General features: G+C 42.0%; 1 protein-coding gene across 2 annotated transcripts in view; it reads right to left on the bottom strand.

Moving 5' to 3' along the window:
- Positions 1-5,718: 5,718 nt before the first annotated feature.
- The window catches only part of TRAPPC11 (trafficking protein particle complex subunit 11), a 46,913-nt gene continuing 37,327 nt past the window's right edge, over positions 5,719-15,304 (bottom strand). For both annotated transcript variants that reach the window (XM_026508566.4, XM_044387591.3), the window contains exons 27-30: positions 13,529-13,620; positions 12,390-12,523; positions 10,688-10,855; positions 5,719-6,680 (exon numbers count right to left, since the gene is read on the bottom strand). In XM_026508566.4, the coding sequence (XP_026364351.2) occupies positions 6,636-6,680; positions 10,688-10,855; positions 12,390-12,523; positions 13,529-13,620 (439 nt within the window). In that variant the 3' untranslated portion in view covers positions 5,719-6,635. The remainder of the gene's footprint in view (positions 6,681-10,687; positions 10,856-12,389; positions 12,524-13,528; positions 13,621-15,304) is intronic.

The raw sequence follows: 15,304 nt of genomic DNA, 5'->3' as shown, positions 1-15,304 counted from the left end.
TTGAATAAAGCCCGCCTTACTATTTTTCTTTAACAAGTGTTAAATAACTTCACAGTTTCCGACGGTGTGTGTGTGCGTGTGTGGGTGTGTGTGGTGAAAGATCCATCATGTAATGATTACCTGTTTTTAAACAATTAGTATAAAATACATTTGTTAAACAATTTCACCTTTCCTCCGCGTCAGGCTCATGTGCTAATTTCCCAAGGTAATCATTTAGAACGTCTATAATGCTGATTTTAAGTGTGTGCTTGCAAAGGGTTCTCAGGAATGAATGTCTGATAGCAGTATCAGTTTGAAGCTCTCATTGATTTTATCCGTACAGCTGAAGATTCCTTGTAAACTTCTTCAAAGCAGCAGCTTTAAACAGGTGAACACAGGCACAAATGCCCCTCTGTTGAGACGGAGGGTGCCGGGTCTCCTTTAGAGAAGATAAAAGCTGCTCCTACAAAAATGTCATAAAGCCATCACACCAACCTGACGTTCCTGTCCTCCAGCTTTTCATTTACAAGATTCTTACACAGGAATAGGGGGAAAAGGAGAGGACAAACTAAAACAAAAACCGAAGCTCTTGAATAACATTAGAGATTAGTGAAGAGATGTAATATAATGGAGGCCCTCGTTAGGATGCTGATTAAACTATATATAAACTATCTTGGTCAATCAGGGAAGATTGAATACGTATTGTGTATTAGACAATCATAGGGAATTTTTGGTAATTTTTTAGATGTAATAACACATCGTGATTTTTTTTTAAAAAGTCCTTTTATTTCTGGGTGAAATTATTTAAGAGAATTAAAAGTACATAGCCAAGTAATGATAGGTATTGAAGTTGAGTACAAGCATGGAAGTGTCTTATAGTCTCTATTTTTGTGGGTGTTTGGAAATTTTCATGATAAAAAAGATGAAATAAACAATGGCAATCAGAAGTGAAGAAAATATTGTAAATGTTGCCTGAGCACATGGGGGTCATGATCACCTCTGATAAACAGGAGCTGTCACAGAGCTCCTGCCATCTTGTATTTAAATAATTCCATATTTCATCTTGTGGAGCTGCTTATTTCCTCCAGTTAAATTTAGCATTTGAGATTCAGTCCTTCGCTGAGACAACGGTTGATGATCACCCAAGATCAGTTTTCAAACAATACAGTTCTTCAATCTGATGAGCATTTTAAAGCTGAAAAGAAGACAAGCTTCATCCCCAAGTCCTCCCATTCCAACAGAAAAAGCCCTGCTCTCCAGGAGCAGTGGTGTGTTTCGTTCCCCTCCCCTCCGATTCTCTTATCACTGAATGTGAACCTCCCGGGTAGGAACAAAACGCTAGCTGACTCAACAACTGACAAGTCTCTGCTAAAAGCACTTGGCATGCCCTGGTGCTGGAAGGAGTGGGTGCCAGCCAGCATACCCTTCGTCACCTGCAAAGCTCTTCCCTGCTTTGTTTCACCAACTTCTATATGTCCTCCAAAACTCACTCTCGTAGCTGTTCAAGGATAATGGAAATGCATTTCCATACAAGAGAAGCACCATCACTTCAGTACAAATACAAAAACAACTCTAATGTTGCTTATGGAGGAGCCCTGGCCTCCCTGCAGCTTCCTCACCTCCGCCCTGTGCTCACCTCCACTGTGGTTCCTTTCTCCCTTGTATTTTTAGTATTTCTTTAATCACGTGCATTTTCAGACATATCCAAAAATAAAATGAAATGGGCCCCCCAGGCACCCCTTTACCCACCTTTAACAATTACCAACACTTTTCAAACCTTATTTCATCCATTTCTCTCTGACCTAGTTTGTTTTTCCTAAACCGCCCCCCTGCTGCCCCGGAACAGTTTAAAACAAACCCCAGACACCCCTCAGCTCACCAGTCTTACACCGACTTCTGCAGTTAGCACCTTGTAGTGTAATTTGTTTGCATGGCATTTTCCTGCATGGTCTGCAGGAATGGGGTGTCCTTTATGGTACAGCAACCAGCACGGAAACGGGCCCATGGTCGGTGGTCAGGAAACACTTGGGATTCAATGTGTGAGTAAGGGCAGCAGTTTTATGGCCATAGACTTAAGAGGATAGGTCTTGGGGCACCTGGGTGGCTCAAGGGGTTAGGCGTCTGCCTTTGGCTCAGGTCATGTCCGGCTCCCTGCTCAGCGGGGAGCCTGCTTCTCCCTCTTCTGCTCCCCCTGCTTATGCTGTCAAATAAAATCTTAAAAAAAGAAAAAAGAACATGTCTTAACTCGCAAAAGGCACAATGTCTCAGTCACCAAAAACACGCTCAAAGACTCATTATTTAGAACCAAGCACCTGCAGCCTTAGAACGGTGGCCGTGGGCAGTGCCTTGACTTGAATCCCAGCTCTGCCCCCACTAGCGATGTCGCTGGGTATGACTGTATGTTCCAGAGCTGGCTGCTGTTTCTCCTGCCCCACCATGTTCTTCCCGTTTCCCCATCCGGAGGTGGAGCTGATGTTCCCTCCTCTTGAATCCAGGTGGGCTTGTGGCCACAGTGGAAGCGCTGTTATGTGGTAGGCCAGGCGAGGTCACAAAAGGCAGCGCTGTTTCCACCCTGCTGCCTGGAGCCCTCACACTGGAGCTCAGTGCTGCCTCGAGACAGTCCAGGGCCCTGCAGACTGTGGGCTGTGAGGAGCGCCCAGGCCCCTGGAAAGATCCTGAGACTCCATGAGCACAGACTCCCAGCTAGCCCCTGCCTGCTTCAGCTCCTGGTTCCATTCCCGCCTATCCTTACTCTGGTTATGGTTGGACCACGATCGCCTGAGTGACCCCAAGCCAGAGCTGCACAGCCACGCCCCTCCCGAATCCCTGACCCACTATAACCGTGAAAGATCATGACTGTTATTTTAAACCATTAACTATCGGGGTGATCTGTTCTGACCAGACCACTGGCTCTCTGTGCCTCAGTTTACACATCTTTAATATGTGTCCTACACATTAGGCTATCGGGGGTTATTAAAGCGGTAAGAACATCACTGGTACATGACAGCACTGAATAAATGTTGGCAATCATCATTTGGGAAACACACGTAGTTTAAAAATCTTGCCCAACCTAATGAAGATAATATCTGCAAGATCCCATTTCCCACACATGCTGATAACCTATTGAATAAGGGTTATTACATAAATAAAAAATCAACTTCAAGGTTGCTAGGAGTTAATAATTGGAGAGAAAACAGAATTTAAAAAAAAATGCTTTGACTTCGCTTCTACTTACCTGTCTGGTAAAACATGCTTCAGAAAGCAGACACAGGCATGAGGAAATTGAGTGGAAGAGAAAGTTTCTCACAAGTATGGTCTTTGAAGAAAACCTGAATATAATTAAACGATGAATTTATATTTTATGAAAATATGGGATTTTATACTCATTTAGTGAGTTTTATGGGGCTCAGATGTGTCCCCGAGAATGGCATTGTTTGCTAGAATAAAAGGAAGATATTTTTGGAGCTCACTGAAGGATGGCATGAGTATCGCTTGTTAAAAATGCTTCAAAACAAATCCACATGTGTGTAAAAAAAAAAGGCATCTGAATACCAGGGTAATAAAATAAAATGTGAGTTTGTTTTCTTATATATCTTAATGCACAGGATCCATGATTTTTAACCTAGCATCCACTCGTAACACTTTAGTTAGAGAGGATTTGTGGCATGAGAAAAAGGGGAAGGGAACAGAAGAAAGTGCACATCTCTGTCTGGTTTCACATAGTCATTCAACAATCTCTCATCATTAATGCTGCACATCAATCCTTCTAGAAATGTATAGTCACTACTATTTATTCACTGTACCATTAAGTATTACAACTCATCCCTCAGTATTTTCTATACTAGGAGTTGGGACACTTTAGGCACCTTTTCCGGGGTTTTAGGTCAAGGGGGAGCTTCAGAAAGGTATTTGCTGGGACATGAGCCCTCCCATGAGAAGGGTGAACCTGACTTTTCCACCGAAACACGGGCCCTTACTCATTATAGTGCCAACATGGGAACCACAACTCGGAATTCTTAACAGCTATTATCAGCGACAGTTATCGACTGGAGGGTGTTTTATATTCTGGGCGGAGATACAATATGGGCCATGAAAGAAAGGACTGAATTAAAACAAAAGAATCCTTCAAGTAACATGGAAAACATTTTTTAAAATCCGCTCTAGGAGTTTTGCTCCATAAAACCTTTTAAAGAATTGAAGGATAAGGAACCCTAGACTTGATGAGGAAAACTGAGTTGAAATTGCAAATTTAACTTTAGGACCATAAAATACAAAATTAGGCAAATTAAGAATTTTTTTCTCTCCCGGACATTATCATCCTCATCTTCCTTGTACCACTTGACATTCCAATGATCTCACGTCTGATTATTGAGTGCTTGCCTTCGTGATACAGGAGGTCAAACTTCAGTGTTTCCTTCCCCCAAATTTAAAAATGTATCCCTGAGTAGTGTGTAAGACTGATAGCAATACTGAGAACCAGATGGCATGCAGTAAAGAATGGAAGCTAAGAGACTTTCATGCAGACGATGATGGCGGCTGACGGCCCGGAGGTAGGAAGGGCAAGGCTGTGAGGTCCCCCCTGACACCCGTTAACTTGAGTTCGTCAACAGCTCCTGCAACACGGTGACAGTTGATTTTTTGGACCCAGGGAAGATGATGATTTCATGTACTTTTGAATTAAAAATTTCAATTTAAAAATAAGAAAACAATATATTCGCAGGATTCGTGATATGGGAGAAGTCCCGGTTAGGAAAGGGTTACTCTAGGTCCAACTCTGAGGACAATCGAGGGAAAGCACAGAGCTGTTTATTTGGTGTATTTAGAGTAGCAGAGAGTTACACAGACCACATGGACGTCAGTGCTAATAATCTGAAGGTGTATGACAGTGATTCATTCGTTCTAACACCTACTTCGTGTTTGAGGACGGCAGTGTGAACATGTGAGATCTTTATCACATAAGCCCTGCAGCAGACCGTCTTCACAAACGGACCTGTGAATTTTTCAAGGGGCAGATTATATCCCATTAGTGGGTCATGAAGGCAATTTGGTAGGTTACACCAGGGATGTTTTGTAACAAAACAGAAGATATAAAATATATATATATAAGCATTTCATGACATTTTTCCACAGTTTAAGACATTTACACATAGACACATATGTACACATATATGTACTCATGACATTCTGGTAACACAGACCCTCCAGTAAATGCAGGCATATCCTTTTCAGCCTTCCCATTAATAATAATGATAATAATAATAATAGTAATAATAATACAGATGTCACTGGTTGAGCACTACTCTGGGTCAGCCCCTGTTCCCAAGCTCTTCTCGTGTATTAATTGTCATCATCCTCCTAATAAGGCTAGGAGATGGGTATTACCATCCTCTACATTTTACAGACAAGAACGCTGACATACACAGAGGGCAGGTAACTTGAACAGCAGGTCACGAGCAAGCAGCAGAGCCGGGATCTGATCCTGGACAATCTGACTGTGGAGACAAGCTCCTGTGGCCTCTACTTGAAAAGCCGAGAACGAAGGGAACCCATGTCCTCCTGAGACAGACAGCCCGTCCCCCTGTCCGAGTCTCCCCACAGGTTAGCAGAGCCAGTTCTAGAATGCAGATCTCCCAATTTCCAACGATGCTCTCTCTAGACCTCATCCAACAGCATTCTTAGCAAAAGCTGCTTCGTGAAGCTGAAATCAAACAAGCTCAAAATAAAAGATACATACAAGTATCCTTGAAAGGAACGTATTTATTTACATCACTATTTCCTTTTTACAACGCCTACACTTTCAAATAATAAAATTTTCCAAGAAATCCAGTAAGCTTTAAATTAAGATATATTAACAGAAGAAAATTATCACAATTTGATTTTTATTTACATGAATTTCCAAGAATTTTAAATAGTTCCTTTTGAAATGGCACAATATAACTGAAAGCTCTCATTTAGAACTTGCATCTTTATCCAAAACTTTTAGTTTAAGAAATTTAGCTTATAATCACCTCCTTGTAGCTCAGGTTCTTAGAGACGAAAACCTGTTAACACACTTACAAAGACAAACCTCTTCATCAATGACCACGTTTTGGCTGCAAGCTGAACCTATTTCACATGTTTTGAGACTAAGCAGAGATTTTTTTAGACACCTTAAATTGCTTTCATTAAAACTTTCTGGAAGTTTTCTGGATCAGTCACACAACCGCTTACGAGTTGGGATGTATGTATTCTGAGCATCCACTCAATGTCTGAGGACGGGCTGATCTCCGGTTCAGCGAACTCTGAAAGCGACGGATTCGGAAGCTCCCGGGGGCAGATGAGGTGCCTTCCTCCCCACGGCCCGCACTGTTTGGGGGGCTCACTTTGCCTCTGATATTGCACGTGTGAATCCCTGACTTTAAGAACCTACTATCTATAAAACAACTTCCAACAATAACAATGGTCTGACATCTTTCCATGTCATGCTGAGAGATTTCAAATATTTATTAGTGAAACTATAAGAGAGGATAGATTTTCCTAACATTTTAAGCATGAGTTCCTCTGAAGAGTTGGTATAACATCCATTAAAAAATAGAAAAGATTAACTTTTACCATGATCCAAGCTACAGTTCACAATGAAAAACTTCTGTAAGAGCAGCCGGGGCCAGTCTTGAACTTCAGGCGGCGGCAATCGAGGTATCATCCACGAGCCGGCCCTGTGGCTTTAGAGAGAGGAAACAAGACGGGTTTACAAGACAGTAACAACAAAAGCTCTATGAATTGAAAACAGTTCGAAATTCTTAGAACTGTTTCACAAAAACGGAATAAATGTGTACGAGTATCAAAATCACATTTGTTTCTCTCCTTCCCTCACCCCACCTTCTTGTTTCACTTGAACCCGGGGAGGGCAAGCTGCAGGGCCAAGGTGCTGCCCCCGTTCCCTCTGCCACCAGACACCGACATCGCCAGCCGACCGTCTACCTCCACCGGCTGAATCCGCCTCAGTCACCAGTTGTCTTCACCCTGTGTCCTAGCGGCTACGGATCTCTCACCGGGAACGTGACTGGGAACCCAGCTGCCATTCCTGCTTAAGGGATAGTTTTATTTTCTCTCTTGCTCAGGGCCCTCCTGCGTCCTAGGCTTCAAGAAGGCCACAAACCTGAGCTGACAGACAAGTTTCTTGGGGAATCAAGGTCTCCCAATCTCCTGTTTGTAAGAAAAAGCAATTCACAATGAACTAAAGTATCTAACAATGAATACTACAAGGATAGAAGCAGCAGATAAAAACAAAAACTTCCCTTTCCACAAGGTCACTGAAGAAAACTTAAATCGTCATATCAGACGAGCAAAGGCTAAGAATGAATAAAAGGATCGTAACTGTTCTTAGGGGTAAAACTTCTGGCAGGTTGGCAATACCTCAGGGAGATCAAGGAACTGAAAAAATCAATCTCTCACAAATAATCTTACTGAGCGGACGTACACTAGCAGACCTTTGTGGGAAGAGCATGAGATGGTATTCAGGACACGAAACAGGACAGTGTTACAACATCATCACCAAAAGCCACTGTCTAGGCTTGAAACAGAATGGTTGGTGGGGGGGCTCCCTGAGGCAGGGAAGGGAGCGTTTTGCTGCCGCGTGTTTCATGCACGTACGAGTGTAATGTGTATGTGAGTGCAAGTTAGGCCGCTGACATTCAAGGCAGGAATGGAATGAATTTAAGAACACGTGCCGGGTCTCTTATACTTCATGTAATCTTTAGTACTGATAGAGGATGTTCAGTTTTAGAAACGGAATACTGGGGGTGCCTGGGTGTCTCAGTTGGTTAAGTATCTGCCTTTGGCTCCGGTCATGATCCCGGGGTCCTGGTATCAAGCCCCGCATCGGGCCCCCTGCTCTGCGGGGAGCCTGCTTCTCCCTCTCCCTGCCGCTCCCCATGCTTGTGCTCTCTCTCTCAAATAAAATAAAATCTTAAAAAAAGAAAAAAGAAAGAAGAAACAGAATAATGGCTCAACCTGTTAAATCCTTACCAACACAGCTTTACAAACAGGAACAGAAGACAAGAACATCATGCAAATAGAAAACTGGAATCTACTTTTCAAAGGAGAAAGGAAGGAAGAAAAATATTTCAAAGGAAGGAAAATATTGCTCTCGCCTTAAACTAGGGGAGCACTGTCCAAGAGAACTTTCAAGCTCTAGTCAGTGCTGTCCAGCAGGACAGCCACCTGTCACATTGATGTACCGGGCACTTCGAGTGCAGCTAGCGCAACTAACTAATTTTTAAATTAAATTACATCTCGGTAGGGCACACGTGGCTAGTGGCTATCATACTGGAATAGCACAGTTCTAGAGTTTAATAAAGGTGTGACGGGATGGCCAACATGAGTGGTAAGACTGTTCACTAAGTGGGAAAAGGGTACTCCTCAGTCACTGTCCTTGGCGTGCCAGGTAAAACAACTGTCGCTCTAAGATTTCCCAACTGATAAAGGAGCTGGCTCTGAGGATCCCAGCCAACTTTTTTGACAGCAGTCAAGTTACCAGAAGGTAGTACTTGTATTTAAAAAAAAGAGCATGGCAGTTAGAAAACGGCATGCTAGCTCTGCTAAAACTTACAAATGTTTATTTTTCTGGAACCTTTCCTTATGGATTTAAGCACTACCCAGAAGAGGTGTACTGTGGAGGAACACCAGAAGACTGAACTAGCAGGAGCTGGGATCAGGCTGGGTGTACAGAGCCCTACAGGGAAAGGAAGGAAAGAGATTCATCGGCGGACCTGAAATCCTGATTCCTCAAAATGATAACTCTCACGTCTCCAACAGGCTATGTTAGTACAGCTCACTCTATGCTGATGCCACTCTCACGCTACCTAAAGCTGTACTAGCACGCTTCAGCAGGTCCCCCCGCCGCCACTGCTCCCTACCCCAGTCATGAGACTTTTCCCCTGCAGGGTGACCTCAGACATGACAGAAGGAACAGCAACAGACATAGCCTGTAAATGTGAACAGGTGGAAATGTTTAAAAACCCACTGCTGAGACGCCTGGGTGGCTCAGTGGGTTAAGCATCTGCCTTCGGCTCAGGTCATGATCCCGGGGTCCTGGGAAGAAGCCAGAAGACTTCTCCCCCTCCCTCTGCCTGCCGCTCCCCCCACCCCTGCTCATGCGCACACACGCATTCTCTCTCTTTCTCTCTCTCTAATACATAAATAAAATCTTTAAAAATAATTTTTTTAATTAAAAAATAAAAATAAACTGCTGTTAGGGGGGCAGACGAGGGGCATACAGGACATCTCTGAACTTTCCTCTCAATTTCACTACGAACTTAAAACTGCTTTAAAAAAATTAAGTCTTTTTTGGGGCGCCTGGGTGGCTCAGTCGTTAAGCGTCTGCCTTCGGCTCAGGGCGTGATCCTGGTGTTCTGGGATCGAGCCCCACATCAGGCTCCTCTGCTGGGAGTCTGCTTCTTCCTCTCCCACTCCCCCTGCTTGTGTTCCCTCTCTCTCTGGCTGTCTCTCTGTCAAATGAATAAATAAAATCTTAAAAAAAAAAAAAAATTAAGTCTTTTTAAAAAGCCACTGTTTAAGCGCAAGAGATCTAGAAGTATGAGATTTTTCCTTTACACTTTAAAAGTACGGTGCCTGGAAACATTAAAAAATTATTTTTTTGCAGATGGAAAGATAAAAGCTAGGAAGATTATAAAGGACACATTAACACAGACTAATTTATCACTTACCCCGTCCCAGATTATGTAAAGAAGCGACAGTTCCTCCACACTCAAATCAGACAGATACAAAAAAAGGCAAGAGCGAGCAATGTGACGTGTCATTTCGAAAGTGAGTATGAAGTTACCATAGAAGACGGCACACAGGATGCGCATGTATCCACGTACAGCTGAGTTGCTGAGGAACCCACAACCACCCAGAGGCAAGCCCTCATTTTAGGCAGCGAGAACGGCTTCAGCGGGAGTGAGCGCGGTGCTCAATGAACCTCCCGCACGTCACAGTTCACTCTCTCCCACACTGACTATGACCATCCTACACATTCCTTTATTCCGGGAACCTGGCCATGGTCCCCGTGGAAAACATCAAAACGGTCAACGTGAGGGCAGTCTCCGACACAGGATCCTTTTCAGAAAAGGCCCCAGTCCGGTATTACACAGAGAATTAGGAACGTTCAAGGATCGTGTTTAGAAAGTTGATCCATGGGGCGCCTGGGTGGCACAGTCGTTAAGCGTCTGCCTTCGGCTCAGGGCGTGATCCCAGCGTTGTGGGATCGAGTCCCACATCAGGCTCCTCCGCTAGGAGCCTGCTTCTTCCTCTCCCACTCTCCCTGCTTGTGTTCCCTCTCTCGCTGGCTGTCTCTATCTCTGTCAAATAAATAAATAAAATCTTTAAAAAAAAAGAAAGAAAGTTGACCCATTTTGACTAAAAACTAGTTACAAGCTAACTACAATGTAAAAACATACTTTACTAAGCCAAAGGAAAAAAACACGTACGTCTAAGGAACCCGCAAAGGTAAACCATTATCTACCTAAGGGAATAAAAACCTTTGAAATTAGATTCTGTAAAATAACAGCAACTTCACAGAAATGAAGAGCAATACTGCCAAATTCGTATCATAGAACCCAAAACTGTCGGTCTCGAAATATTTCTTAGTGAAGCTTACGTGAAAGAAACCCCTCTGGTTTGTTTTCAAGACCAGAGATTTAAAAAGCAGACAATTTCTAAGCCCTACCTTTACAAAAATACTGGTAGGTATGAAACGCCGGAGCAGCTGATTTGTGAAGTGAGGAAATCTGAGCAGGGTGACGTTGAGAGACGGCAGCTGCTGGTATCCGGCCATCAGAGGGTAGAAATTATACAACATTTCCTGTTCGGTGCCAGGGAGGATCCGTAATCGAATCTACAGCACAAGTTGTAGAGACAATCAAATGTACAGGCTTCCAGCACCTTCCCATTTCCCCCCTTCATTCCCAAGTGACTGGACACCCAAATCTTTCTGGTGACACCCAATTTACCCTCCAGACAGATTCTAAATACAGGGCTGAACTAGTATGACATGAGGACTGCACAGATAATAAATGCATAAAAAAGTGTGTATGATTTCTCGGTTTCTACCAAGATCTAAACGGCAACTTGCACTGGCTTAAAAAGGGGAACGCGAGATGGATCGATATTTTCTGTGTCTGAGACCACGTAGATTTTTACAGTCACAATACGTTATGAGATAACTGGTAGAAAAGTATCTTTGTATATACATTACGTCAACATAAGACAAACTAGTTGTTTCCGGTGTTTTCTTTTAGGGGACCTTTCTGGCGAGGTAAATGATGTCAGGGGGAAAAAGATGTTTGCTATCCTCTATTTTTATAAATCAGCATGTGAAAAAGATCAGGACACTCTAGAAAAGCTTCCTCAATTGCAAATGAGTACGTATGGTATGTTCGTGTGTCAAAGATAATATATGTGTGTGCCAACATATAATAGCTAATATGATATGTATTATATGTTATAAACTTAACTTAGCAAATGGATTTCCTCATGTATAATTTTATTTTACATTTAACAACAAACATGGCACTCAGAATATGTACAGCACAGATGACTAGTCAGGGTAGACACTCCTGAGAAGCAGGACATACATTTGTTCCTCTATGTCCTTGTTGATAAAAAACTATTTACTGACTATTGAGGGGTGTCTGTTATCCACTTTGACAGAAGACAGTATTCTCATTGAAATATGGTTTTGCCTGAAAGTGTATGTTCCATTAAAAAATGTGATGGAACTTTTCTACTTCTGATTTGAATAAGCCAAATCAAAACACCCGAATGATTTATTTTTATATGTAAATATAAAATTGTGTCTAAATGTACCAAAGATAAGTAAATTCAGTGCAAGATCAAAATCTCTAAAAAGTTTCACTGATAGCTCAGAAAAGAATCAGGGTTTGTTTTTTTTTTTTCCCCTAATTAGGCTCCATGCCCAACATGGGGCTTGAACTCACAACCCCACGATCAAGAGTTGCATGCTCTACTAACTGAGCCAGCTAGGTGCCCCAGATCAGACTTTTAATATGGGTAGCAAGGCTTCTAGGCCTCCAATTAAAAGACACACACACACACACACACACTCAGTAGTAATAAAAGGGAAATCTAAAATTTTCAGGAATCCTATTACTGTCCAAGGATTTGTGAATTCTTGTTTTATAAAAAGAAAGAACCTACATGTATGATCTCAATGTGAAAAGGGTTGCCCACTTAATCCACCTCTATACAAATTGTACTTAATCTTTAAAAGTAACTAAAAACTTCCCATCGAAATAACAGGGACCACAATCAGCCTTATCAGTTCATTTGTAAATCCTAAATGCACAGCTCTCCCTTTCTTGGCCACACTTCTGTATCTACATAAGCAACCCCATGAGATATGACCTAACCTGTTTAAGACCTGAGAACATGAAGGCATCACTGGGCTCCACAGAAATCTCCACATCTTGAACTAAGTTAGTCTTATTCTGTAGGTGATACTTGACAGGTAAGGATTCTCTGACACGCCCAAATGATGGCAGATCTGCAAAGAAAGAGGACACATTTCTTTTGGTTAAAAAAATAATTCACCATTTATGAGTTCTTTTTGTAAATGAATCTCATTCCATAGACATGGGATTATTTAAATTAGTGGTAATACTGTACTCTTGATGAGTAAGAAAATTCTTTGGTTGCACAACAGACATGGGACTCTGATAAAACCGGCCCCAAAGAATCAAGTCTCCTTCTAAAGCTGATTGACACAGAAAGGGTCTTGGCTATCAGGAGCTGAATTATATTTTAGGAATGACTTTTTAAATCTATAAAACATTTCCCTAAATATCCATCACGGTTCACGAAGGAATGATAGGCATCACGGGTCCCTTGATGGGAGCACACACCATCAGCTATGAAGTATTCTTGCCAAAAAGTTGAACCTGAATCCGATCGAGACTATAGATCTTACCACCAACTCCCAGGAACCCTCAAAAATGATTACAATGCAATCAGCAAAATCCAGACTGTGGGAAGCTCTAAAGGACACCGGACTCCCATTTCTTTAACAAAAAACAGCAAGGTAGAGGGGAGGTGGTGGTGAAGGAGGTGATGGAGTGGAGAGGGGGTCTTCCCGCCCATCGATTTCAAAAGTACAAAACATCCATCAGCTGCAGTGCAAGACCTTAAGACAATCTAAAGAACCTTCGGAGTCCACCAGGGAAACTGCGACATTGGAATCTGATGATATTAAGAAATTTTTGCTAATTTTTAAGTGATGATACTAGAATTGTGATTATGTTTAGAAAAATAACCACTAATATTAAAGATGCAGACAGAAATATTTACAGATGAAATAATATCTGGGATTTGCTTTGGAATAACGGGAGTAGGAGGCGCACGCAGAGGTACAGATGAAACAGGACTGATCATAACCTACTTCGGTAAATGTTGGGCATTTTTCATAATAAAAAAATTTTTTAAACCTCAGAAGCTAAAATAGATAAAAATTCTTCCTGGATTCTTTTTCTCAAGTACAATTTGATGGCGTTACCTGCGTTCACGTGGAGAGGAATGTTTTCTACGATCACGTGTGGCAGAGTGATGACAGTACTGATGACGGGGACGTTTCCCATGGCTGAGGTCCTGTGGCAGAAAAGGGCAGCTTTCACATCCATGTTTCACGCGAAAAGTTAAATCAAAAACAGGAAACGTGTATATGCACCAACTTGTTCCAAAGGAAACAGAAATTACTTCTACATTTTCTAGAGCTTTATTAATGGAAGTAGTTCTGTGAAAAGCTTTTGGAATCCTGTTTGTGTTTTGAATGTTTCCAATTCACAAATGTCATAACTCACGGCTGCTGTTTGGCCCCAGTGACAGAGGGTCAATCGGGCAACCAGGAAGGACACCATTTAACACGGTGTTTGGTAGCAAAACGCTCTCAGGGTAGGTGACAGTGCAGTGACCGACATGATGACACAGACCTTCCCCTCACCCTGCGGCCAGCTCACAGCTGAGCACAGACCACCTGCAGGCGTACTGTTACAACGACTCTCGAAGCACATAGGAGAAACCGAGGAACTAAAAATATTTTACCATCGATAAACATAGTGGCATTCCAGCACTACCAAGATAAAGTGAGTACCATCAGGAAACTGTCAAATATTTTTCCCTCTATTACAGTTGGAATGGAGACTACACTACGGGGCTGGCTGGCCACTACCTGACCAAGGAGAGCCCTTAGGAAGAGTCCGTATCTAGATGTGGAGGCACGGACACTCTGTGCAAATTATTATACAGAAGCAACAGGAAAAACCATGGAACCCCTCATCATTAAGAAATATGTCTTTATGGTACTACAGTAGCATGATGGGATAATTACGCAGTGCCTTCAAAATCCTATTTTAATTCCTAGAAAAAGATATTAACCTGAACTTCAATGTGGTAAATTCAGGAGTGGGGAAAAGAAAGTTGCTACTTTTTAAAAATAAAATTATATTATTTTTCCTTTCTCATTTTTAGTATTATCTTATCCACTGTTTTAAAATTTATGAAAAAAAATTAAGCCATGCTGATAACACATGAAATATCATGTGTCTACCTCCCAGCCTAAGAAAACATAATATAGCTGAATCTTCCCACATATCCCTTTGTCTGCACTCCCCAAAAGTAACTACTATCCTGAATTTCGTATCTATCATTGCTATGTGTTTCTTTACACTTTTCCAAATTCTGTACGTAGCCCTAAGAAGTACACAGTGTTCTGCATGGTTTCCATACATGCAATTTGTTCGTATGCTGAACACCTGCAGTTGCTTCGTTCACTTACTGTGAAGTTACCAGTGTAGCTCTGGGTAATTCATTTTCACTGATACACAACATCCCATTATATGACTATGCCACAATTTATGCATTTTCCTGCTGATGGATATCTAGTTTCTAGCTTTTGACTATGATAATCAGAGGTGTTACGAACATTCTTACATATATCCTTCGTGTTAAGACTTTTTCTATGACCATAGGGTATAGGCATCTTCAATTTCACCTGGTACTGCTGAGCAGACTCCCAAAGTAATTGTTCTGTTTTATACTCCACCTCTTTTGACAAACAGTGCACATTGTTAAACCTTTTTATGTTTTCCAAATTAGTGGGAGCACATCTGAATCTCAGATTCCTAGTAGGGTTAACCTTCTCTCCCTGTTTCCCTTACACCGGCTTCTTCCGTTTCCCTTATGCTGCATACTCGAGATTTCGCTCAACTTTCTGAAAGGAGACTTGTTTTTCTTATGATTTGTAGACTTTCTTGGTATGAATTCTAATACTTTG

The sequence above is a fragment of the Ursus arctos genome, unplaced genomic scaffold, assembly GCF_023065955.2.
Source record: "Ursus arctos isolate Adak ecotype North America unplaced genomic scaffold, UrsArc2.0 scaffold_27, whole genome shotgun sequence".
NCBI classification, from domain to species: Eukaryota; Metazoa; Chordata; class Mammalia; order Carnivora; family Ursidae; genus Ursus; species Ursus arctos.
Note: the sequence above shows the minus strand (reverse complement) of the source record. Positions and strands in the feature narration are given on the sequence as shown.